This window comes from Nilaparvata lugens, chromosome 2, assembly GCF_014356525.2.
Source record: "Nilaparvata lugens isolate BPH chromosome 2, ASM1435652v1, whole genome shotgun sequence".
NCBI lineage: Eukaryota > Metazoa > Arthropoda > Insecta > Hemiptera > Delphacidae > Nilaparvata > Nilaparvata lugens.
The window spans coordinates 92597423-92624588 of record NC_052505.1 but is presented as its reverse complement, the minus strand read 5'-3'; the positions used below and the strand labels follow the sequence as shown (position 1 = coordinate 92624588).

The following is a 27166-nucleotide window of genomic DNA, read 5'->3' as shown; positions in this document are numbered from 1 at the left end:
TAATTCTTACTCAGTACTTTTGAAAATACGCTAAAAGTGTACATACAAACTTTTTGCATCAAAAATTGACGTTTGTTTTTGTTAATGAATTTTTGTTATTTCTGTGATTCTTCCTAATCGAATAAAATTTGTGTTTTCACGCATATTTGTTATTTCTGCGATTTTTAATCCAATTAAAAACTATTGAGTTTTTAGGAATTTTTGTTATTTCTACGATTCTTAATCCAATTAACAATTTTGTTTTTGATTAATAATTTTCAGTGTGCACCAGTCTGATCGCGAATGCCGAAAGGCAGGACGAGGAAAATGGGGGAAGTCGTATTCGAATGCAAGCACTGACCATGCTCTGTCAAATGTATCCAGCTCAGACACTGGCAGTGCGCGCCAAATGTGTAAGTACACTAAATTGCTGCTCAATTAATTATGCTCTGATTGAATACATTCATTATCATATTACCACTTATTATAAAAAGTAAATTCGTATGGCTTTTTGGGGAGTCCCTTGCGGGAAGGTCCCACCGCCTGAATATATCATTTAAGCCGTCAATGGGCATTACGACTGTCATACTTCAGCCGGGACCGACAGTTTAACGTGCCCATCCGATAACACGGGAGTGATCTGGTTAAAAAACTTTTGGTATTGAGAGGTTTTGAACCCGGGATCTCTATGCTGCTACGCAGGCACTCTATCCACTAGACCACGGATCACTTATTGTAATACTCATATTACCACTTATTTAATCAATAGAAAATAGCTGGAGATTGTTGAATAAAAATACTAAGAAATTGTCAAATAATAATACCACAGATTTATTGATACTTAGAAAGACCGGTTTCGGTTTGTTACACCATTGTCAATCTCTGATAAACTAAAACTGAATACAAGAGCAGCAGAATTTATACTAGTAGGCGAGGACTGCTATTGGTCAAGAGCATGATCGGCTGCCATTGGCCCAGCTAGACAGTATCCTCCCACTCAACGGTGTCAAACAATGGCGACTTAAGCAACAGACTCGCCATGATAACAAAATTTACTTTCAATACAAAATAAGAACCAAGAAAACAAAGTAAAATATAATTTGTTATTAACATGCAGGAACTCAACTCCTCAACTGTGAACTTGTGATTATTTGTCATCAAATGTTCTGCAAAGTTAGATTCCCCATTTTGTATGTTAGTTTCATTCTGCATGTTAATAACAAAGGCAGATCTTTGAATATTCTAGAGGCTTTTGAAATAACAAGAGTAATTAAGAACAATTCCTAATATAGTTAAAATGATCAGATTAATTTCAACCAATACAACACTACGAATTTAGTTTTATCATAACATTGTAAGCATACATTAGTCAATATTTTTTCTACTTACATATCTGTTTTATTATATTTTACTTATTTTCTTGGTTCTTATTTTGTACTGAAAGTAAATTTTGTTATCATGGCGAGTCTGTTGCTTAAACCGCCATTTTGTGACACCGTTAAGAGGAAGGAGACTGTCTATCTGGGCCAATGGCAGGCGTTCATGCCCTTGACCAATAGCAGTACTCGCTTACTAGTATAAATTCTGCTGCTCTTGTACATAGTTTTAGTTTATCAGCGATTGACAATGGTGTAACAACCGAAATCGGTCTTTCTAAGTATCAATAAATCTGTGGTTTTTGACAATTTCTTAGTATTTTTATCTAATATGAATAATTACCACAATATCAACCTCTCAACTACACAAAAAGTTGGAGATTGGAAGCTCTGCCCTCAAAGTCATGTGTTGATTTTTGGGAAAAGGTATGAGTTCCAGTGACCAAAGAAAGGTTTGAATGGCGGGTGATCATCACCCCATTTGATTTGCTAGAGAAGCCGTTTGGTTGCACCAACACTGTTGCTCAACTCACACTTACGCGACTCAGGTCGAGAAGAGACTCGACTCTAGTCAAGAGTATGTGTTTTCAAATAGTGACACTCAGACCAGTCGATTCTAGTCTCCGCGACGTCACCATTTGGAAACACATGCTCTCGACTAGAGTTGAGTCTCTTCTCGACCTGAGTCGTGTAAGTGTGAGTTGAGTCTTACGTGATTCAAGTCGAGAAGAGACTGCGACTCCAGTCTCTTCTCGACGCAGCATGTATTTTCAAATGGTGACACTCGGACGAGTCGACTCTTGTCTCCGCGACCTCACGACTGTGAGACTAAGTCGAGCGTCGACTCGACATGTTGGTCGAGCCTCGACTTCAGTTGCGTAGTACCGTGCATTTTTTATGAAAGTGAGGTTGTTTTATGAAAGTGATGTTTCATCAGTTTGGATAAGACAATAATAAGAATCAGATAAGACAATAAATTCATAATGCTTATTATTATAAAACTTGTTACATGCGCAGAAGTGAGGAATTGGATCTCATATTTTTAATAATGAGAGGTTAGAAATGGAGTAGCATGGAAGTGAATTAGTGACAATGAGCAAGATAGTCGTAAGGTCGAGAGGCTGGAGTATCCTCGACTGGAGTCGTACGATTTGAGTCGAGCTAGTGTGAGTTGAGCCTGTGAGTTTTCATGCATCACAACGATTCTGCAAGTCATTTCAACTGACGTCATCCATGTTCCGAAACCATTCACGCACAAAATAATCACACATAACGTTTCCTACATGAACGAATCATTTTTCGGTAGATTTATAGCCTTTGTGCTGAACTATAGCCTTTTGCTTGCAAAAACTAATAATTCTACACAACTAGCACCTGGTGGGAGACTGAAGTGAAGGGGCCGTATCTCTGGGTCTATGACTCGACACCAATCGACGATCTGGCCGCATTAATCACAGGGCGTTTGGTGGGGATCACAAGCTGATATATGTGAAATAAAATGACCCTCGTAGTACAGTGATCGATTATTGTACTCCCAAAAAGTGGCTAGTTTTAAAATAAATTTAATAGTTCTTGTATCAGTATTGATTTAGTTGAAAAAGTGTAATTATGGTTTGAATTTGTGTTTTGAGGTGGAGATGTGTCGTATGCCTGCTCTGACGATCACACTGAGTCTGGAGCATGCGCACAGGAACCGTTACGAACAGGGAGTGAACGACATTGTCGCCTTTGTGTCTGGACTGCTACTCGGCAACGACCCACAAGTCCGCAACTATTTCGCCAGTTTTGTTCGAAACAGGCAAAAGGTTAGTTTCCGACTCTTTCTTTGAAGATAATATCATAGAGAAAAGTATAGCATAAGAAGATATTCCATGGTTTGTTGAATATTTCATTCAGATTGGAAGTTTTGTATCAAATTGTGGTGTTATGTATCAAGATGAGATGATACTGTATCATATTGTCAATTTCTTATCTTTTTCATTCAGTATCATATTGTGTTGATACTGTATCATTTACGGTGATTCTGTATCATTTATGGTGATTCTGTATCATTTATGGTAATACTGTATCATTTATGGTGATACCATAGATAGCATAAGAAGGTATCTGTATCATTTACGGTGATTCTGTATCATTTATGGTGATACTGTATCATTTACGGTGATTCTGTATCATTTATGGTAATACTGTATCATTTATGGTGATACCATAGATAGCATAAGAAGGTTAATTAATACTGTCACACATTAAATTCGTGGCTAAGAACATTGATAGCAGTATTCTTTATATTGATGTGTAGTAATTTAGAATAAAGTCATAATTATTTTATTATTATCTATTTAATAATATGATTTTATTTAATAGGCTTAATGTAATGAGATTTATGTTATTTTACTTCCTTGGAAGGAGGAAATAGGAAATTCCAAAAAAGGGAAATTGCAGTCATCGAATATAGGTTACTTGTTATTCAATAATGTAAGTAAAAGGAGTTGAAAGTTTCAATTCGATGCTGATATGGAAAATGGAAAATTCTAATTTATGGCTTCATTAATTACAAATTAACTTCTCATCCCATGTTCTTGCTAGTTTATGTTCCAAATTTCATGTCGATTTTTTTTGAATCAAGCCGACTGCTTACTTACTCACTATTATAATTACTGTTTTGTAGGGATGAGAGTGTAATAATAACTGCTCAATATGAGAGACTACCAACGTCACATAGCTCCACGAAAATAACTACTAGGACTATCGGCTTTCTCTTTTATGATTGATTCTTTATTAAATTATTGCCAGTTCTTGCAAGACCCATTGCATACAAACACTACATTTTTATAATAACAAATGAAACATTCAGTTAACAGTGGTATTTGGAACATATACGCCCTATACCATGGGATATTTTCTTATGCTATCTTTTCTCTATGGTTAGTTATACATATTTTGAAATCCAATTCAGTTTCATACATTTTGGGTCACATTGACACCAATCAGGATTTACAATCAAGGCACAGAACTTTTGTGTGCGATATTCCAATTTATTAAAATGATACTTTTATAATATCTTACCTCTATCAACCATCAACATTCATTCTCTATTAATGATGAAAACCCCTAATTCATGAAGCAGATATTTAGTCAATCAGGATTTACAATCAAGATTGAGAACTTTTTTGTAATAAAATTTATTTAAATTATACTTTTTTAATTTAATATCAATCAGTTCAGTCAACATTCATTCTCTTTTAATGATTTAAAAACCTGAATTAAAAAACTGTATTTCACCAATCAATACAAAATTTAGATGTATTGTAAACTCACACCATGAGCTGAAAGAAATTCAAATTTAAAATTGATTAACATAACTCTATCGTTTTTACATATCCAGCCTTTTTTAATAAAATTTGTACAAGTTTGTATAAGTCACTATTATCATAGAGAAAAGATAGCATTAGAAGATATCATGGTATTGGTTCGTTCCAAATTTCAAGCCGATTACTATAGACTATTGTCGATCATTACTGTATTGGTCGAGTGAGAGTTTATGAACGGCATAGTATGAGTGACGACCAGAGTCACATAGCTTCGTACGTGGAATAACGGCTTGAGTTAACAGTGAAATTTAGAACAAAACGCCCGAATGCCATGGAATATCGTTTTCCTACAGCTACCTCGGAAAGTTGCTGTTCCTGTACTGATTACAATACCCAAAGATTCACTTTGTCGCTCTAGTGCGGGAAAAATTTTTTCTGCACTCCAGATTTGCAACATGGCAACACAAAATAGTTAGTAGGTTATATGGAGCACCAGTGCAGGAAAATCAAAATGAAGTTGGTAACTGTGGTATAGTGTTGTGGTGCACGTTATAATAATATTAAGGCAGTGGACAACAGTGGATGACAGCGACAGCCACCACATTCAGCACACAGCCGCCTTCATTCATTTACTACTACATTATTATTCAATTTTATGGTTTTATTTTCAATTAAGGTTTTTATTAATAATAAAATACACAGAAAAACATTTGATGGATTCAGGGAATTTTACCCATAATTACCCACTTTTCATATTCAATGGTAACTGTAGGAAAAATGTAATATGAAATACGTGCGCAAAGTTCCTCTGCTGCACTCAAGAAGCCAACGTTTCTTTCGTAAACGTTTTTTTTCGGTGCAGCAAACTGTCACTTTGCGCACTAGTTGCACAAATAACTATTCTCTATGCTATTATAGAATAAGCTATCCAAGTGTTGAGACAAAATATCCTCAATATCGATGTTTGAGGCGTTATCATAACAATCATTAGAATTTTAGGACTCAGCGTTTGATAATCTCAATTTCTAGCGAATTTCCAATTCCTTTAAAATTATTTTATTGTGAATTGATTATTGTATGGGTTTACACAAATCTTCTTTCCCCAACTTGAAAATTGCTCTTGCAGAAATTACTCTCAGTAATGAAATTTCGTTTTTTGTTTCAGCGTAATAGAGAAAGTAGTAGCACAGTTTTGCAACATTTGAGAGAAGAACTTCTGTACCATCTGCAGGGAGCTGTTGTGTTCTCTGTCGAGAACAGACTGCCAGCCTCGTCTGTCGTTCAAGCGTCATCTCTGCTTCGGCTCTACTGTGCTCTGAGAGGCATTGCTGGAATCAAGTAAGCATTCAACTTCATTGTTCAACATACTGTCTCTCAAAGGCTCTTCATCGTTGTTTTGTTTCGTCGGTAGATTGTCAAAAATACACTCATCCATAAGTGTCACTTATTCTTTAAAAAAAGTTGATATGAATTTAAAATTTTAAGAATTTTAGAGATTCTTCTACATTCATGGAGTGTGAAAAACGTTGGTGTGGTACATACTGTAACCGCCCCAGAAATCTAAAAGTGAGATCTCTAAATGCTAAAGGGCGAGTCATGGGACTTGATAAACAACAAACTTCTTCTTTCTATTTAACTTATAATTTTATTAATTGAACTAACTACTGAAAATTTTGACAACCAATAATCTGCACATTCTATAAAACTGCCTGCAAGATTTTGCTAACTGGTTAGGAATATAAATGTCCACGAACTAAATTTATGCAACAAAATACTGATACAGAAATATGGATGTTATGCAGTTGATAGAATTCACTTAAATAAGGAATGATTTGTCCAAAACATTGTGAATGATCTTAAGTTTGACGAATAAATAGTAATGTTGAATTGAGTGTAATAGTATCTTAAGTCACAAGGACGGGAAGGGGCTTTTTGCAGGCGAGAATGATGTTTCAAGTCGAGGAGTTAGCCGAGACTAGAATTTCATTCGAGCACTGCAAAAGACATTCACGTCCAAGTAACTTACACTATTTTTCTCATAATAGTCTACAATATATATAAAAGAATAATAAATTGAGAACAGAAAACATTACCTGCTTGTGCTGACATTACTACATGCATTCTATAAACATAACCTAGTTTACAAGTTTCGAATTAGGAATTTCTTGATTGTAGTTGACAAAACTTCCACCTGGAGCGCTAAAAGGCGGTTTTGTACCAGTTTTGCTGTTCCTAATTCGGATCTAGGAAACATACTCGATTGTAAATAAAACATATGATTTTATTACAGTAGAATATGCTGCTGTAATGAGAATCATATGTTTATTTGTTCTACAATCAGCTGTTTACCGGTTTGTTTTCATGGATGTAAAACAGCTGAAATTGGATGACTATGACAAAAAGTATTTTACGTCAATATGAAAGCTGCATTAATGTCCTCATGTCTTGAGGATCTCTTTGGAAAAGGATTTGAGATCTGAAGAAGCCCCTTGTCATACAGTTTTCAACAGTCTACTTAGAACTTCTGGAAGTTGGAGTGGTGAATAGGATTTTCATTCTTTTCCATTTTTGTGACTGGATAGACACTTCAGAAAGTAAAATACTCATTATAAAGTAAACATTTTCGCTACAGAATTCATTCTCAGACTTTGTTTGCTTTTTGCTACAGGCTCTCATGTCTCTTTCAATCGAAACCTGATTAAGAAAATATCCGCATCAAACTCATATTGAAACGACAGTTTTAATATGAATTATTAATATTTTATATTTATATGATATACATTCATTTATATGAATAATATGATATATTAATATTAAATATGAATCATTCTGGATTAGGAATGTTAAGAAAGATCTAGTTTTGGTAGGAATTACTGATGATGAAATTAAAATAGAAATAATTTCAAAACAAAAGTGAACAAATGGGAAATTATTCCAGAGATAAAAGCACCAAGAGTTGGCACAAGATGGAGTGAAAAAAGAAAAGCTGATGGGCGAACAAGAAAACTGCCAAGTCTAATAAAAATCGATGATCATGATTTTACTCAGCGTCTTCCACTTCGGGAGCTCTACGACTAATAATAATAATAATATGAATCATTCTCATAGCTCCTCTCCAACCCTACTATGCATATTATTGAACCCTGATTAAGAACTTCTCATCAATAATAAATTATTAAGTCTAAGCGGATTCAAATGTTATTGTTCAGTATTAACATAGAGAAAAGATAGCATAAGTAGATATCCCATGCTATAGGTCGTTCATGTTTCAAATTTCAAGCCGATTTTTTGTTAACTGAAGCCGATTACTGTCTATTATAACTGTTTTGATGGGGTGAGAGTGTAAGAACGGCATAGTATGAGGACTACCAGCGTCACATAGCTTCACGAAAAAGAACTACTAGGACTATCGGCTTGAGTTGACAGTGAAATTTGGAACATAAGCTTCCTTTACCATGAGATATCTTCTTATGCTATCTTTGCACTATTGTATCACCATAAATGATACAGTATTAACACAATATGATTATAGGGCGTTTATGTTTGTTTATCAAGTTGAGATGATACTCTATCATATTGTGGTGATACTGTATCATATTCTGTTGATACAGTATATGAAAATGCTATCTTTGCACTATTGTATCACCATAAATGATACAGTATTAACACAATATGATTATAGGGCGTCTATGTTTGTGTATCAAGTTGAGATGATACTGTATCATATTGTGGTGATATTGTATCATATCGTGTTGATACTGCATCATTTATGGTGATACAATAGTGTAAAGATAGCATAAGAAGATAGCATTTTCATATACTGTATCAACAGAATATGATACAGTATCACCACAATATGATAGAGTATCATCTCAACTTGATACACAAACATAAACGCCCTATATCATGGGAAATCTTCTTATGCTATCTTTACACTATTGTATCACCACAATATGATAGAGTATCATCTCAACTTGATACACAAACATAAACGCCCTATACCATGGGATATCTTCTTATGCTATCTTTACACTATTGTATCACCATAAATGATACAGTATCATCTCAACTTGATACACAAACATAAACCATGCCCAAGCCCTATACCATGGGATATCTTCTTGGGCTATATTTTCTCTATGCTAATAATTATTGAATGGGAATCCAAATTATATTATTATTCATTAGCGTTTGTAAAATGCAATCTCTCATTCACAGTATTTCCATCATTTTTATCTTTAATCATTTTCTTGCTATCAGGTTCCAAGAAGAAGAGGTGTCACTGATAGTGCAACTGCTGACGTCACAACCGCCTCCCTCGCCGGCCGGAGTTCGCTTCGTGTCAATTGGTCTGTGCATGCTCATCGCGTGTCCCTCGCTCATCACACTCAACGAGCACGAGACCAAGTGCATCAATTGGGTCAAGTGGCTTGTGCAGGAGGAAGCCTACTTCGAAAGGTAGGTGACGCATTGTCTGCATCAATTGGGTCAAGTGGCTTGTGCAGGAGGAAGCCTACTTCGAAAGGTAGGTGACGCATTGTCTGCATCAATTGGGTCAAGTGGCTTGTGCAGGAGGAAGCCTACTTCGAAAGGTAGGTGACGCATTGTCTGCATCAATTGGGTCAAGTGGCTTGTGCAGGAGGAAGCCTACTTCGAAAGGTAGGTGACACATTGTCTGCATCAATTGGGTCAAGTGGCTTGTGCAGGAGGAAGCCTACTTCGAAGGTAGGTGATGCATTGTCTGCATCAATTGGGTCAAGTGGCTTGTGCAGGAGGAAGCCTACTTCAAAAGGTAGGTGACGCATTGTCTGCATCAATTGGGTCAAGTGGCTTGTGAAGGAGGAAGCCTACTTCGAAAGGAAGGTGACGCATTGTCTGCATCAATTGGGTCAAGTGGCTTGTGCAGGAGGAAGCCTACTTCGAAAGTTAGGTGACGCATTGTCTGCATCAATTGGGTCAAGTGGCTTGTGCAGGAGGAAGCCTACTTCGAAAGGTAGGTGACGCATTGTCTGCATCAATTGGGTCAAGTGCTTGTGCAGGAGGAAGCCTACTTCGAAAGGTAGGTGACGCATTGTCTGCATCAATTGGGTCAAGTGGCTTGTGCAGGAGGAAGCCTACTTCGAAAGGTAGGTGCCGCATTGTATGCATCAATTGGGTCAAGTGGCTTGTGCAGGAGGAAGCCTACTTCGAAAGGTAGGTGCCGCATTGTCTGCATCAATTGGGTCAAGTGGCTTGTGCAGGAGGAAGCCTACTTCGAAAGGCAGGTGACGCATTGTCTACATCAATTGGGTCAAGTGGCTTGTGCAGGAGGAAGCCCACTTCGAAAGGTAGGTGACGCATTGTATGCATCAATTGGGTCAAGTGGCTTCTGCAGGAGGAAGCCTACTTCGAAAGGTAGGTGACTCATTGTCTGCATCAATTTGGTCAAGTGGCTTGTGCAGGAGGAAGCCTACTTCGAAAGGTGTAGTTACATTCACGTTGTACTGCTGCATCCACACGTTGGCCCAATGTGTACAAATGACAACCACCGTCAGAGTGTGGATAGGTGATTTGCTAGCGTTTGCCTTCATTGGCCTTCGTCCGGCCGGAGACATCACAGTTTAGTTAGCTCTTATTTTCGTTTTAGTATGAGATTGAAAACCGACTTGTGAGCATAAACATCTGCTTAGGCATAACAAGCCGCCATAAAATTGAATCCACTTTTCATGAAAAAAATATTAGCAACCTCCTGTCATTGTCATTGTGGGTATGGTGATACCCATGTTATTTAGAATCATTTCCGTCTCACTATCGTCTGTGAGACGATTCATGGTCTAAATTGCCTACTGCATATTCCATTTTCCTGTCAGTTGACCAATTTCTTATAATTAATTGTTAGAAAATTCGTAATATTGTAAATATGGGGACGATATGAAGGTATCTCATGAGAGACATTTATAAGTCCGGTGTCCCTGGAAACAATGTCTTTAGCACTTTCAATGGAGAAAATAATAGATGACATGAATAAATCTTTACAATATACTGTACTTTCTTAATGGCCCTTCTTATTAGTTTAAAAGTTGTAGGCTATTCATGAGCGAGGTCTACTGTTCGCAGAACTACTAGTAATATATTTTCGTGTTTATTAGCTCTACACAGTATGTGAATTCATAGATACCTATATAATTGGCTTCCTGAGAAAAGACTATATATTTTCCAACCACAGATTTGTCAAATGTGTAGGCGTTGTAATCAGTCTGGTGAGACAGCCAAGCATATCTGTGTAAAATATGTAAAATCTTCATATTTTGCTCTGTTCCAGTCGGTTCTGTGGTATGGTCTGGTGTTCTGGTGTAATGCTACCAGAATTGGAGAGGTATTAATAATGCAGAAGAGAGCTATCAGAATAATGAGTAGAGCTGATAGAATAGCCCACTGTAAGCCACTTTTTGTTGAGCCTGGCATTCTTACGGTAGTGAATCTCTATATATCAGTAGCCTTGTCCACCCAGGGAAACGCTCCAATGTAGATTGAACGTTTATGGGATCAATACTCGACATAGTCATGGCTTCAACATTCCTTTTGTCCGTATGGAAAGGCTAAGGTCCAGCCATCTGATAATGGGTAGACGTTTATTTAATAAATTGCCCCTCAAGTTTAGAGACATGAGAACCATAGAGTTCAAAAAAACTCTACATACGTGGCTCTGCTCAAACCCCTTCTATCATGTTGAAGAGTTTTTTCAGCTGCCTGAATCCAGCATAGACCTGTAATGCTATAAAAACCATTGAAACCATAAAGGCATAATAATTTGACTTGTACTCTATTATGTATGTGTTCTAATATTTCGACGTGATCTTATGCATCTATAGATGTTTCATGATCGAGAAATATATCTATCTATCTATAATACTGGATTGCGAGAGATCAGGTGCAAGAAGAAAGGCTCTGTTTGGCTGCAAGCGACCAGGTGATGAATGGGATGTTAGTATAGGGAAAAAACTCCTGGACCTTGTAAAGGACACAGGTATTGGTTTGCCCAACTAACATAGTAGGGACACACAATAAGCTTCGGTTGACGTGCGAGCTTCTTTGAACCTTTGGATCCTTTAATCCGTCCCTTCAAACATAACATAACTACATAAAATATCTAAAATATCTAGTATTTCTTTTCAGTGTCGATAATTACAACAATATCACCTTCACAACTCTACTCAGACAGTAATGGCTTCCATTCTTTATAATCTCCAAAATATTGTGGGCAAATCTTTTCATTATTTGTGTTTATACAGAATGAATAGATAAGGAGGCATATACATGTAATCCACTGTAGGCGAATAACAGAAGGCTGTTGCATCACCTTTTCAATTAACAATAAGGGTAACCGTCCACTGGAACCGTATTCAACCGATCCGTTCGGCCGTCGGATCGGACGAATCTGCCGGCCGTCAATTCGGCCGAATATGGTCGTCCATTGGAACCGTTTACATCAGTTTAGTTGCCAATTATTGAATTAACTACTATCATAGCCACCAAAGTTTTTCATAAACAATGATTAGCCTATATTGAGATTTTGAAAATTGAATAAACAAATACCCACTAAATTAGTTATTCATTACAATAATCTTACCTTCCGATCCTATTGTTCAGCAATCTTTGTCCACAGATTCCTTTCAACATCACGACGATGATATCTTTTGTCTCGCATATCTCACAATAGAACACGCTCTTGAACCAAACTTAACAACTTTTCATTGTCAATAGTTACAACTTTATAAAACAGAACAAGTTCAAAAAACAAAAACAGACAAGATTGTAAAACAATTGTAGGTTAGGATGATGTTGTCTCAGCTCGACTTCATCCGGATAGAGCCGGAAAATCCCATTCAATTCGGATCGAAAACTTGATCGGCCGGAGACGGACGTATGAGCCTGTTGCAATGGACGAGCATCTATAGCTTTCTTTGTTGGGGGATCGTTCGGACGAGTTCGGTAGTTTTCGGCCGATGCTAGTTCGGACGAAATCAGTTCCAGTGGACGGCTCACCTTATTATCAATTACTAATATAATTTCAAAGTAGGAGGATCCTATTGTTCTACTATCTGGCTTATTAATATTTCAATTATAATATATTTTTTCCTAATTTAAGTTCATTCCACTCATTTTTCAAAAACTCAAACCATTTTTCATGTTTATCAATTCACAGTGACACTATTTTGATGTATTTACAGACATCATTTTCTCTTTTTTTTGCAGTACAAGCTTTGATGAAATCTTCTCTACTTTTTCAAAGTTGTCTGATATTCAACATCTCATTTCAATGCCCTACAAATTGATCAGTACTGTTTCGATCGCTCCATTACTGTTGAAGTTTTGTATAAACTTATCAACTTTAATTTATATTTTCAGTGCCAGTGGAGTGTCGGCCTCATTCGGGGAAATGCTTCTTCTGATGGCCATTCATTTCCACAGCAACCAGCTGAGCGCAATCTGCGAGTTAGTCTGCTCCACCATTGGAATGAAAGTGGCCATACGTCACAACAACATGACTCGAATGAAACAGATCTTTACTCAAGAAATTTTCACTGAACAGGTAATCAGTTACGTTTTTTCCTTCATTTCGCTGCATATTTTCGTGAAATTTAATGAACATTTTTATTGCTTGTATCATGTTCAACTGTAATCTTCATATTACTGTGATAATTGCTATCATAACTGGCTTATTAACTATTTAAATTCGGGAGAGAAACATTTTTGAATTAAGTATGTTGTTCCTCCTTTATCATTGTTTTTATTTTGTGAATGTGTCGCTTGAATGAAATAAATTAATAAATATATTAGTAATATGTATTCCATTCCAATAAATGAGTAGCTGAGTATTAAACTGAGTCTCCGAAGATCCAGTGATCTTTTAAGAGAATTCTATGTACACACGACTGTCCATACACAAATACAGAGTTGTGCAGAGGAAACGCATGTTTTTTGAACAGCCAGTACTCGTCAACGGGAGAGGGTATTGCCCTGGAACGAATGTTGGCAGACGACCCATACTATGCCATTTCACTGAACAGGTGTTTCAGATGGACACGTTAAGCCGTCGGTCCCGGCTGCCTAAAAAGCAGTCGTTAGGTCATGTCAGAGGCCCTGAAGTTGCGACCTGAAAACTCTGACACCAGACCTGAGCCAGCCAGGTCACACGATCTTATTATTATTATTTATTCATGCCATTTCAGTTGCTATGAGCGTTGCAACGTACAACATCGTGTGTTCGCTGTTAAGCAGTTTTTTTTAGAATCTGTAGTCACAGTGCAACGCTTTTTCGTCAATATTTTAGAGTTGAGGATCGAGGTGCAATGCCCGATCGGAATACTGTACTCCGATGGGTTGCAGCGTTTAGGAGTACTAGTTCTGTGATGAAAAAGAAACCACCTGGTCTCGACCTGGAACGGGAAAGACCAGGTGGTTTCTTTTTCATCACAGAACTAGTACACCTAAACGCTGCAGCCCATCGGAGTACAGTATTTCGATCGGGCATTGCACCTCGACGCCCAACTCTAAAATATTGACGAAAAAGCGTTGCACTGTGACTGCAGATTCATTGTTTCTAAAAAAAAAACTGCTTAACAGCGAACACTCGATGTTGTACGTTCCAACGCTCATAGCAACTGAAATGGCATAGTATGGGTCGTCTGCCAACATTCGTTCCAGGGCAATACCCTCTCCCATTGACGAGTACTGGCTGTTCGAAAAACATGCGTTTCCTCTGTACAACCTGTATTCATTTAATGTTTAGAAGAACAAAGATCTATGTTTAAGAATTGGAAGTATTGTTTAATGAGATGACGTATTCATGTACAATATACATTGTAAGTCTTGAATAAAGAGATTGATTGATAGATATACCAGCCTTCATCAACAACATAATAGAATCAAGAAATCCATTTGTGACAAGGACAAAAGAACAAAAATATGAATTATTTTCCACTGCTGAGAGGAGACTGACATGACAATAGCTCACTCAGTGTGTGCATGGATTATATATGAAAAATATATTTTCTTGACGATTGAGATATAACAGATAATTTTTAACAAGGATGAACACTTAATATTACATCAGATATATCCGTATCAGCTATATTCTATAGAAGGCAGTGACAAGGTAGAGAATCGACAACGCTGTTCTCCTATCTTTCTCCACTGCCATTATAATGAGGATCTTACTTTAGTGGACGTGAATGGCCCACATTGAACAAGATCAGGACAGGCCATGGGCAAATAGCTGCAGCACTTTATAAATGGGGACTTGCAGATCGACAGAATTGTGATTGTGGTGGATACTAACAGACTATTGAACATATATTTACGTTAGGCACAGAGGGTAGAGCCAGGAAATGTTGATTTTAAACATTAAAATTAAGATTTGTTGATTTGTGAATGAAGATTTAACAGCTTTGGCTGAGAAAGCCAAGGCGTATATTACGGCAGGGCTCTCCAACCAGGAGTTATTACAACAGATTTTTAAAAATATAATAATTTTACACCTACCAAATCCCCCGTCGTGTGTGTCCCCACAAGTCAAATTCCACGTACATCCTTGCTATTTGCCCTCTAAGCCTCCCAAGAATTAACAATGTAGCCCTTGGATAAAAACGGTTGGTGACCCCTGTATCACGGAATTAGATATCTATCTATAAATAATATTCTAAGGTATTTTAGTAAAAATATGTCAACATTTTGTTGAATCAATATGGATGTTTTCTTTTGCAGGTTGTAACGTCACATGCAGTAAAAGTTCCAGTCACTGCAAATCTTAGCGCAAATATTACTGGGTTTTTACCTGTTCATTGTATTCATCAGCTTCTCAAGAGTCGAGCGTTCACAAAGCATAAAGTGCCTATCAAGGATTGGATATACAGGTACTGAAAGTCACTCGTCCTGTGGAGTTTTAATATTGATAGTATTTTAATGAATTAATGAACCATTTTCAAGTATTGACTCTACCAATTTCAACCTCTAGTTAGTCTTTTATCTCCAGTTTTTTACTTTCCTTGCCCTATTACCCTAGGTAAGGAAAGTATTGCTTTCCCAAAAAAATTGAGGTACCCCAACTTCAAGTTTTCTATACGTTTCAAGGTCCCCTGAGTCCAAAAACATGATTTTTGGGTGTTGGTCTGTGTGCGTGTGTGTGTGTGTGTATGTGTGTGTGTGTGTGTGTGTGTGTGTGTGTGTGTGTTGTGTGTGTGTGTGTGGTGTGTGTGTGTGTGGTGTGTGGTGTGTGTGTGTGTGTGTGTGTGTGTGTGTGGTGTGTGTGTGTGTGTGTGTGTGGTGTGTGTGTGTGTGTGGTGTGTGTGTGTGTGTGTGTGTGTGTGTGTGTGTGTGTGTGTGTGTGTGCTCTTGTGAATGTGTCGGGACGAGATCTGGTATATGGTTACACACCCACGCAGCGAGATCCGCTGGCTCGGCGAGATCCTATCCCCCGGATCTCAGTGAGCGAAAGCCTCTGATTCGTTGTCTACGCATCGAATTCATAGAAAAAAAGTCCCCCACTTTGTTTTTCAACTTGGATCTCATTTTGACTAATATTGTCTGTGCGTGTGAGGTGTAAAGCTTTTGAAAATTGATACCACGTCGCGCTAGCGTCGCCTACACACAGCAGCTCAGTGTTGCCAAAGTAGGGAATTTTTTGTAGACCTAGGGAATTTTTCTCTAGCGTAGTGCTTGGACTCCTGGGCTGTTCCCGCTTCCTTATCCTCTTCACAAACTCCTGGAATGTTCATGTTCATGTTCTGTAGGAGTGATGTTTTGTTGTGGCCACTGCAGTCAGAATTTTCAGAAAAGATGTGCATTTATGGTTCACGTTTCAAAGTGCAGAGAAAGAGACAAGGTAAGTTGAAAAAATGCTTCCTCACGTCTTAGTTGGTTTGCAATCTAGCCTATCTAAATAAATTACTATCAACATTTTAGCATAAAATGTTCCATTAAAAGGCTCTATGCTATGGTGTCTTGTAGCTGTAGGCCTATAAGTAATTCAAGGTACTTGCAATATCAAAGATCTATTTTAAAATATTTATATTATAATACAGTAGGCTATAGGCCTATATAATATAATTATGATCGTTTTATAAGGCCCTCAGATTCTGTAAATCTACTATAAAAACTATTGTATCGGAGTGAATTGCTGACTGGAACAAGTTTCAAATAGATCATGTCACAGATTATGGAATAACTTAATAACTTGGTAGCCTAATAAGTTTATTCAAGTTTTGATAAGTTACTAATTTTAGAGCATTGCAAACAGGTTAGCAATACCTGCCTAATCGTTCCATAATTCAAATTATATGTGAGATCTTTTTCATGAAACTTGAAACTACCTACCTAATAATAAGTTACAACAATTTTCTGTATGAATTTTATCTGTTATTTTTCTTGAATTTTGAGACTTGAAGTAGTCTTTTAATAAGGCCCTTATCTGGCTTAGCATCATCTGTGATAATAGAGATCCCATAATATCTATTATAATAATGACTGTGGCTACGATATAATGCCCAGGCTTTGATCGAGAACATGGAAATTATGTGTAATTCTCAGCTTTGTCAGGACAGTTGTCGAGCTGTCTACGAGAGTACATGTACATCGAAAAGAGAGTGACCCCAGCAATACTAATTTGCTCTCAAAGACAGCTTCAGACTGTCCTGACAGAGCTGAGAATTAATAAAAGGCATTTGCCTACCTCCTAACTAATTGGCGTCAGCTGTATTTATTCATGTATTTTACTTGGACATTCATAAATTTTAATGTATGAAAATAATACAAAAAACTTTCTCACTAATCATATACTATTTAGGCCCACGTAATGAATGAAATAACATTTCAAAATTATGAACTCAACAAGTTTCTGAAACTTGAATACAAAAAAAAACTCATAGCCTACACAAATTATCAACCACAACTCAGAATTTACAAATATTGTGCTTTGAACTGAAGCTTTATTATGCTTTTAATTCATGGAAAAATTTCACACAAGAACCCATTTTTCACCGTTCTTGTTGTAGCAAACCTACTAATTGTACCGTAATTATTATTTGTAATTATTTGAGTTGGTAATAAATCAGTTCCAATTAAATTCTTGTTAAAAATATAATTGGGGAAATGGTTTATGCATTGGCGGTATTCTTATTGCATTAGATGAATCATTTTTCAAACAATAAATTAGGCCTATATGTGTTTGTTTAGTTTCCTATTTTTTAAATACAATATAACCTTTAGCTATCATGGTACCTACTACCAGTACAAAAATGGTTTAATGTTCTAGGTTGCAGCTGAGTCCAAAGATAGTTCAGATAGTTCATTGAATTATTACTCGGACAAGGATCCCCCTTGGAGTCCCTCTGGGAGTGAATACTCTTCAGGTAGGCAATTTTTCTCTATCGCTTACTATCTTTTTTTTTATTCATGTATTTTAAAACATGATTGGAATTTTTTCTGTTTCAAGGCTAGAATATCCAACATTTCAATTTACTTCAACTTATGGGAAATTTTTTGCAAAAATCTTTTACATTTAAAACAAACTCACATTCATATCATCAATTTAAATTATGTGGCATTGACTAAAAAATTATTGTCTGGTTGTTATTTATGAGACTTAAGTTACAGCTGGGAAAATTGGGAAATTGTTCATTTCAAGGAATAAAAGGGTCTTATGCCACGTTTACACTGGAATGTTAATAACATTTTTGTTAATAACTTCTTTGAATAACGTACATATTATTATGTAGACTTATATATTATATAGGCCTAACTAATTATAAAATGTTATTAACAAATGTTATTAACATTCCAGTGTAAACGTGGCTTAAGGATGGTATTACACATTAATATTTATAGTATCATAGTTCATCATGATTATGAAAAGAGTTGAAAATCATATTTTCATATCATCAACTATGATAATAGAACTATTACTGTGTGGATCTTGCACAATTTATTGTAAACAAGAGTAGTGATGTGAAAGAATGCCCTCCCATTTAAGTTAGGACAAATTCTCAGGTTACTGTACAGTTCTCAGGTTACAAACTTTTATTTATTTTGAAGATCAAGTTATTATAATTTGTATGTAATGTTTTTCATTATTCAGCCTAGTAGGCCCAGGGGATATTTTTCTGAATAACTTACTTATAAATTTTTTGTTTGGTTTGGCCTAATGAAAATGTTGTTTGACTAATTACTTGTTTTTTTTCAAGTCCAATAAATGGTAAAGCTATTTATGAAAATTTTATTTGTTCAAATAATAGTCACATTTGACCTATCATTGTAAAGCTATGTTTATATCAAGCACAAATTTCTAATCAGAGATATTTTACGTCATTAGTTTGGAGAATACAGGCTGTTCTGTATTTATAAGTTTGGTTTTAGCCAAAACAATTCCTTCCAATAGACCTTGAATAATGCACATCATACTGAGAGCAAACTGGTTTATTTATTGCTCTTGAATTCAATGTGTGAATTGTTGTGCTTGATTCCTGCTAAGAGGACCCCCAATTAGTTTTGTACCATCCCAACCTTGAAACAGACAATACAATTTCTCTTACTTGAAACCTCAGAAAACTTGTTTGAAGACAAAACTCATTGTTTGATTTCAGACTGTGAATCGCCATTGACACAAGAGCAGTTGAATGTTGTAACTGAAGCATGTAACTTCGTAAGTAACTTTTGATCTTTGTATAGGCTACGTGTTAATAATGATATGTTTTTTCAAATATTCATCTTCCAGTGTTTTTCAGAACTCAGCTGAATTATACCTTAGGTCAGCGGTTCTCAAACACTAGTACAAATAAAATATATATTTTTAAAAGTCCCAAAAATGCTTTGTTACTAAGATAAATATGGCGGAAAATTGCAGATTTTATGTCAAATTGGCTGGGAAATCTGTTAGAATCAGATGTTTGTGAGTGCAGTGGTTATTGAAATTTCATTATTATTGAGATTTGTCAAAATATGTTGGAAAACTTGATGTTTCAACTTTGAAGGGATAAAACTTGATTATTTGTTCGATAAACCAGTATTTTAAATTGATAAGACTTGTAGAGAATTCAATTCTGGATATAAAATGGCCTGTCAAATAACTCACCCAAACCTAGATATCAGGATTAAAAGAACAGACAAAAACAGCAAAAATGAAAAATCATTTTGTTCTGTTCAATAGAATTCCATATTCATGAGATTTAGATCAGGTTTTAACAATCAAATGGGAAATCAAGTTTTTTTTAGCCCATCATGTCAAATTTGCATAAAATTTGTCCATTTTCATACCTGAAAAACTCATATTGGTATACCCATATACCACTAATATTTCATAAAATTGCATATTTTTCATAAAATATACAGATGAAATATATATATTTTCTATAATTAATTATTAATTCCCCTCCTAGTTCTCTTCTAGTGCCTAATATGTTTCCTTATCCTACATTTGAAACTTCTATCCGGCTTGACTGGCCTGTATAACAGGCTTTACTATCAGCACAGTTTAACTTTCACTCTTATACCACATATTAATTTTGTCCTTACTACAACTAAATAGGTGTTGTTCTAAAAGCTACATCAGGACCATCCTGAATGTCTGCTAATTTTATGAAATATTCTATCCACCATGAGTTCCTCATACCCATTTTTGGCAGCTATTTGCTTAATGATCCTTATCTTCTGACTAAAATTATTATGGTGGGTCAATGGTATAGTTGAAGCTCTATAAATCATAATATTGAAAGCAGCAAGTTTGTGGGAAATAGGATGACATGAATGATGAGGAATTATTAAATACCTTAGTAAGGTCAGTACAATACCTTTGATTCAGTTTTACCATGAAGTAGTAGTCTAATAATTTCTAGTCTTTATTCACTAGAGATATCTACCACAATATCATCTCAACTACTTATTACACATGAAGTAGTGGTTAATCTTTTGTTCCTCTTTCTAGCTTACTGATTGGGATCCTGATGAGTTTGAAGAAGAAGGCTCAGCTGGTGGGCAGTCTACAATTGCTTCTGGTGCAGGCCAATCTACCATCTCAGCTGGTGCTGAAGAATCTACTGGTGATGGGCAGTCTACAATTGCTTCTGGTGCAGGCCAATCTACCATCTCAGCTGGTGCTGAAGAATCTACTGGTGATGGGCAGTCTACAATTGCTTCTGGTGCAGGCCAATCTACCATCTCATCTGGTGCTGAAGAATCTACTGGTGATGGGCAGTCTACAATTGCTTCTGGTGCAGGCCAATGTACCATTTCAGCTGGTGCTGAGGAATGTACTGGTAGTGGACAGTCTACTATTGCTTTGGGCGCATGCCAATCCACAATTTCAGGTGGTGTAGAGGAATCTGCTGGCGGTGGGCAGTCTACCATTGCTTCTGGCGCAGGCCAATCTACCAGTGCTTCTGGTGCAGGCCTATCTGATGGAGAGAACATTAATGTAATGGTTGCCAAAAAAAGACAAGATGGAAAGAGGATTTGGGACAAAAGAGATTCTTGTATTTTTTGTGATTTACTAGTCACAAACTTCATAAGACATCTAACAAGGAACCATTCTGAAGAAATGAAAGTTGCCGAAATTTTAGCTCAACCCAAAGGTTCTGCAATGAGGAGATCTATGATCGAAAAGCTCCGAAAGAAAGGAAATTTCAATTATAACACAAACGTTCTGAGAGAAAAATCTGGTAATATTATTACCGTACAAAGACCAACTAATGATTGTAATATTGAAAAATATCTCCCATGCAAATTATGTCTGGGATTTTTTTCCAAAAATCGACTGTACCGACACATGAAAGACTGCAAAGAAAACAGTGGAAAAGAAAGCTCTAGGAATGCGCAGAGTGCAGGTCAAGCCTTATTGGTAGTTGCTAACTTTTCATGTTCAGACAGCTTGAAAACAAAAATTTTTCCTATTATGAGAAATGACAAAATAAGCAAAACTGCACAGGAAGATGAACTTATATGTGAATTTGGGTTGAGGTTGCTCAAACAACATAAAGAACAACATGTAAAACCAATAATATCCCAAAAGATGCGAGAATTAGCAAGACTGAAGATAGAACTTCTAACAAATAAGCCAACAGCAATAGACAAGTCAGGTAAAATTAAAAAGCTTCAAACACTTGAAGACTATTTAGACCCTGACTTTTACAATGATGTAGTTAAGGCGGTTAACACAATTGCCGGATTCAATGAAGAAAATGGTAAATACAAAGTGCCTTCATTGGCCTTGAAACTAGGGCACTCCCTTAGGAGCTGCTCCGAAATCATTGAGTTCAAGGGTACAACAACAAGTAACGAATATTTACGAAAGAGAGGAAAGAGGTTTCATCAGCTTTTACCCAAAATGTGGAAGTATGATGTATCTTCCAATGCATCAAAAACTTTGAGTACAGCAAAGTGGAATAAACCCACAAGAATTCCCCTTGCTGAAGATTTGAAACAACTTCATGATTTTATAATAAAAGAAGAAAAGAGTTTGTATGACCAAATGAAAAAGCTTCCTTCTGAAAGTGTATGGAGGGAACTAGGAAAAATATCTTTAGCCCACATCATTCTACTGAATAGGAGAAGATCTGGCGAAGCCCAAAGAATTGAGGTTGCTCATTACCTAACTATAAATAACCCCAAGACTACTTCTGACATTGACACTCTGTTAACAGAAACTGAAAAAAAATTGTGCAAGACATGGGCTAGATTTCAATGTCGAGGCAAAAGAGGCGCCCCTGTCCCTGTTCTCTTAACTGAAGGGATGAGAAAAAATATGGAACTGCTTATGACAACAAGGGACATAGCAAACATCTGTATTGAAAATCCATATTTTTTTGCCATACCAAGAACCAAAAACAGTTGTTTTCGAGGTTGTGATGTTCTAAGGCATTTTGCTAAACAGTCTGGTGTGCAGTACCCAGAGCTGATCAGGTCCACCAAATTGCGTAAACATGTAGCAACAATGTCTCAACTTCTGAATTTGTCTGGAAATGAGATTGAGTGTTTGGCTACATTTATGGGTCATTCTGTCAATGTTCACAAAGAATATTACCGGTTCCCAGACGATGTGGGCCAAGTAGCCAAAATAAGCAAGTTACTACTAGCTTTAGAATCAGGGAAGTTGAAAGAAATGAAAGGACAAAACTTTGATGACCTTCAAGTTGACATGGGCAATGATAGCTTAACAGAGTCAGATGCTAGTGATCATGAAGATGAGGGGACAAGAAGTGTTGAGATAAATGAAGATCAACCTTTGACATCTCAAACTTATGAAGCTGACTCAAACACTTCATCCCCAGAAAATAAAAGTGAAAGGCCTCATGATGGACAGTCTACCGTTGCTTCTGGTAGAGCCAACACTAGAGTGAAGAAACGTAGAGTTACTGTTGTAAGAAAGATGTGGTCCCAAGAAGAAACCGATGCTGTAGTAAGACACTTTCAAAAACATATAATCATGAAAAAGGTTCCAAACAAAGAAGAATGTGACCGGTGTTTGGAAAAAGAAGCTTGTTTGAGCAATAGGTCATGGTCTAACATTAAATATCATGTGAAAAACATGTTTAATAAACTGCGTTGAAATGCAATTAATACCTTAATCTGTGCATACATTATCAATTTTTTCATCAAATTCCCACAAATAAGAGAGCTTCAAACTCCTCCCAATTGCTTCAATTTCCTTCAAAGAAATTCTATTATTAAAAAACAGTTTTCCCTTTATACTGTGAAGAACCTAACTATGAATGTTGTAGTTTTTAAAGCTTAAACTCAACTTCAAACTTATTCTAAAACAATATCTAAATATTTTTAGCAACGTTTATGCACGTGATGTCGAAATAAAATACATGATAGGCCTAAACCTTTTTTGCTATTAAAACTCCATAATAAATTTGATTTTGTATTATTTTCCATGTTCATGGAATGGTTTCTCTCATTCTATTTCATATATAATTGATCACATGAAATAAGGAACTCTGGTTATATAGTATAAAATACTTCTTATTTTGTCTACAAATAAACTAAACTATTGAATATGATTGTACAGTTAGCATTAAGATTATGATTATTACTTTTGTGAAGTGAACTAAAATTCCAACTTGTCTAGAAATTCTTACATAAGGAATGTGAAGCTTTTTTATTTGAACTATTTGATGATGAATTTGAACATGTACTCTTAGTACATTCTATAAAACATTTGGTTTTGGATTATTTTCCACATTCATGGAATTGAATTTTGTTTTATTTCGAGTATAATGATCATGTGAGATAAGGAACTCTGGTTATATAGTATGAAATATTTCTTATTTTGTCTACAAATAAACTAAACTATTGAATATGATTATATAATAGTTAGCATTAAGATTATGATTATTACTTTTGTGAAGTGAACTAAAATCCCAACTTGTCTAGGAATTCTTACATAAGGAATTTGAAGCTTTTTTTATTTGAACTAATTTGATGATGAATTTGAACATGTACTCTCAGTACATTTTATAATACATTTGGTTTTGAATTATTTTCCACGTTCATGGAAGTAATTTTGTTTTATTTCGAGTATAATGATCATGTAAGATAAGGAACTCTGGTTATATAGTATAAAATACTTCTTATTTTGTCTATGAATAAACTAAACTATTGAATATGATTATATAATAGTTAGCATTAAGATCATGATTATTACTTTTGTGAAGTGAACTAAAATCCCTACTTGTCCAGAAACAACTACATAAGGAATTTGAAGCTTTTCTATTTGAACTAATTTGATGATGAATTTGAACATGTACACTTGATACATTATATAATACATTTGGTTTTGATTTTCCACGTTCATGGAATGGTTTTTTCTCATTTCATTTCATCTATAATTGATCATGTGGAATAAGAAACTCTTTTATATACTTTAATATGGTTTATATGAAATGTTCTATGAATTCACTACCGATGTAATATGATTGTGTTCTATACAATTGTTTGTTTTAAATTTTCATGAATTAACTATTGAATATGATATATAGTTAGCATTGCCATCACCTATAGTTATAGTTGTAATGGATGTATTGTAATATGCTACCAGCACGTGGCTTTTCCTCTTCTCCTGTCAGGACTTGCAATTTATGATTTTGATATCAATGTAGCCTTATATAGGCTAATATAGACTCTATAGTAGTTTTGTTTTTCACCACCACAAAATTATACAAACCAACCTCTTTTTTTGTTGTTCTAAAAAAGTATATACAATTTTTGGTGACTAAAACTTTTTGGTGACTACAAATTTTATTGTGACTGACATCAGTCAGTATTTAGATTTTTTGATTCTGATATAAATTAGAGCTGAAATTTTAAAAAAACTAAGATCCATTGTCCGCTGAAAGTTGAGTCTGGAGACTAATGTTTTGATTTCAAATGAATTAATTTATTAGTGAAAATGTTTATTTAAATTCAATTGTTTTTTTCTATCAAGCTTGAACTGATTTCTATAATAAGAATTTTATTTCACTATGTAAGCCGTTTGGGTCATCCCGTGGCTAATATTGTAACTTTATAATGTAGGCTATTATTATTATTCATAATTTGATAATTAAATGAATATGGAATAAAATTGAATTTTTTTTCATTTATTTGATGGTGTCCATCTTAATTAGTGATAATTGGAGTCCTATTTATCAGATCAATCAATATCATTCATTGTTATAAGAATAAAGAGGAAAGATTATTCATTCATGCTTATAAATTGAGATGGCAGATGGCAGACTACTCTAGTTCTATATTCTGTACCCAAAGGATGCCATAAGAGATTTTTAGTGGAAACTACTCACTTTTAAGATGGAATTAAAAAGAGTCTTCAGCAATTCCATTGTCGCTATTTTATCCTCTACTTTAATTACTCAACATTAGATAGTGAACATTGGATATTTATTTTACTGATTATAAAATTTGATCAGAACATCAAACAGAAATTTCTACAGTAAACTTTTGAATATAAATGAGTGAAAGTCAATGTATAATGAGACATTCTCAACTCATCAAGTTTTTTTTTAGTTCTATCGATAGCCCACAATTATTCTCATTTTTTCTAACAGCGTTTTATTAAACTTGCTTTGGGGGTTGTTGGTCAGGTTGGATTTTGTCAATTAATTTTCATCCACTTCCTAACGAGCTAGAGACTTGAAACTTTCAGAATAATCAGAACCGTTGACATGCAACCTTCAATAGTTTTTATATGATTCATTTGTTATTTAGACTAATTTTTAAAAAAACTAAATTCTATATGGAGGATTTAATGTGTATAAAAAATCAAAATAAAGATTCATTCCATCAAAATAATAATTCAGTTTATTATAAGGCCAAGGCCACATGTGCAGCTATTTGCTGCAAATTTTGTCAGCACTGTGAAGATGCCCCCGCCCTGAAAGAGGTACAAAACTTATTCAGCACCAAGTTATGGCACAATTTTGATTGAAATCTGGACAAAGTGATTTTTGTATTATTATTTAAAAAACCTTATGCCATATACTAATATAATGAAATGTTTCATGCAATGCAAATTAATCATATTTTTGAGTCTTTTATAGTCAGAAATAATGTTGCTGATTAAAATTATATCTCATAATAATAATGATAATTGAATAATATCACACATCAATTAGTGGATCTCACAGTGACCATGTTGTATGTTCAGTGTGTGACAGTTTGGATGACAAGAAGGGAAAAAATAACGGTGCGCCTCTAAATTGCTGTTTAGTTCAGATCTGGCAACACAGGTATCACTTGGCAACGTCGCATTAGGCGGATCTGCTTTCAACCGCAATCAACCAAGGATGTGTATTAGTCGGATCTGCTTGTACCGTAACAAACAAAGGGGTTGCTCTCCCCACCCACTTTTCAAAGGGATGGATCTCACAGCGACTCACATATTGGATCTCGCAGTGATAGCACCCAACTCATTTTGATTATTGGAATAATGATAAAACAAAAGTGATTGCAGTGATGTAGAAGATTGGAACTACAAAGTGTCAGGTATTTTTCCTCTAAAATGGTCCTTCTGCTGGATCTCGTTCAGCTGGGGAACACATGGATCTCAACTCGGCTATAAAACACGTATGTGTGTGTGTGTGTGTGTGTGTGTGTGGGTGTGTGTGTGTGGTGTGTGTGTGTGGTGTGTGTGTGTGTGTGTGTGTGTGTGTGTGTGTGTGTGTGTGTGTGTTGTGTGTGTGTGTGTGGTGTGTGTGTGGTGTGTGTGTGTGGGTGTGGTGTGGTGTGTGTGTGTGGTGGTGGGTGTGTGTGTGGGTGTGTGTGTGTGTGTTGTGTTTGTGTGTGTGTGTGTGGTGTGTGTGTGGGGGGTGGTGTGGTGTGTGTGGTATATAAACACAGGGTTTTCGCGATTTTTCAAAACGGCGAAAACGATTTGTTCCATTTTACTTGAAAAAGTCATGGATAAGCCGACCTTCATCTAAATTTCACGAGCTCCGCTCCATCTAAGCAAAGTTTGATTTTAGATTCCAATTA

At 35.6% G+C, this 27166-nt stretch overlaps 1 protein-coding gene across 2 annotated transcripts in view; it reads left to right on the top strand.

The window, feature by feature from the left end:
* Window positions 1-27166, top strand: part of LOC111048334 (integrator complex subunit 2) — a 102822-nt gene that overhangs the window by 14218 nt on the left and 61438 nt on the right. For both annotated transcript variants that reach the window (XM_039422119.1, XM_039422121.1), the window contains exons 4-6: window positions 262-392; window positions 2987-3160; window positions 5832-6004. In XM_039422119.1, the coding sequence (XP_039278053.1) occupies window positions 262-392; window positions 2987-3160; window positions 5832-6004 (478 nt within the window). The remainder of the gene's footprint in view (window positions 1-261; window positions 393-2986; window positions 3161-5831; window positions 6005-27166) is intronic.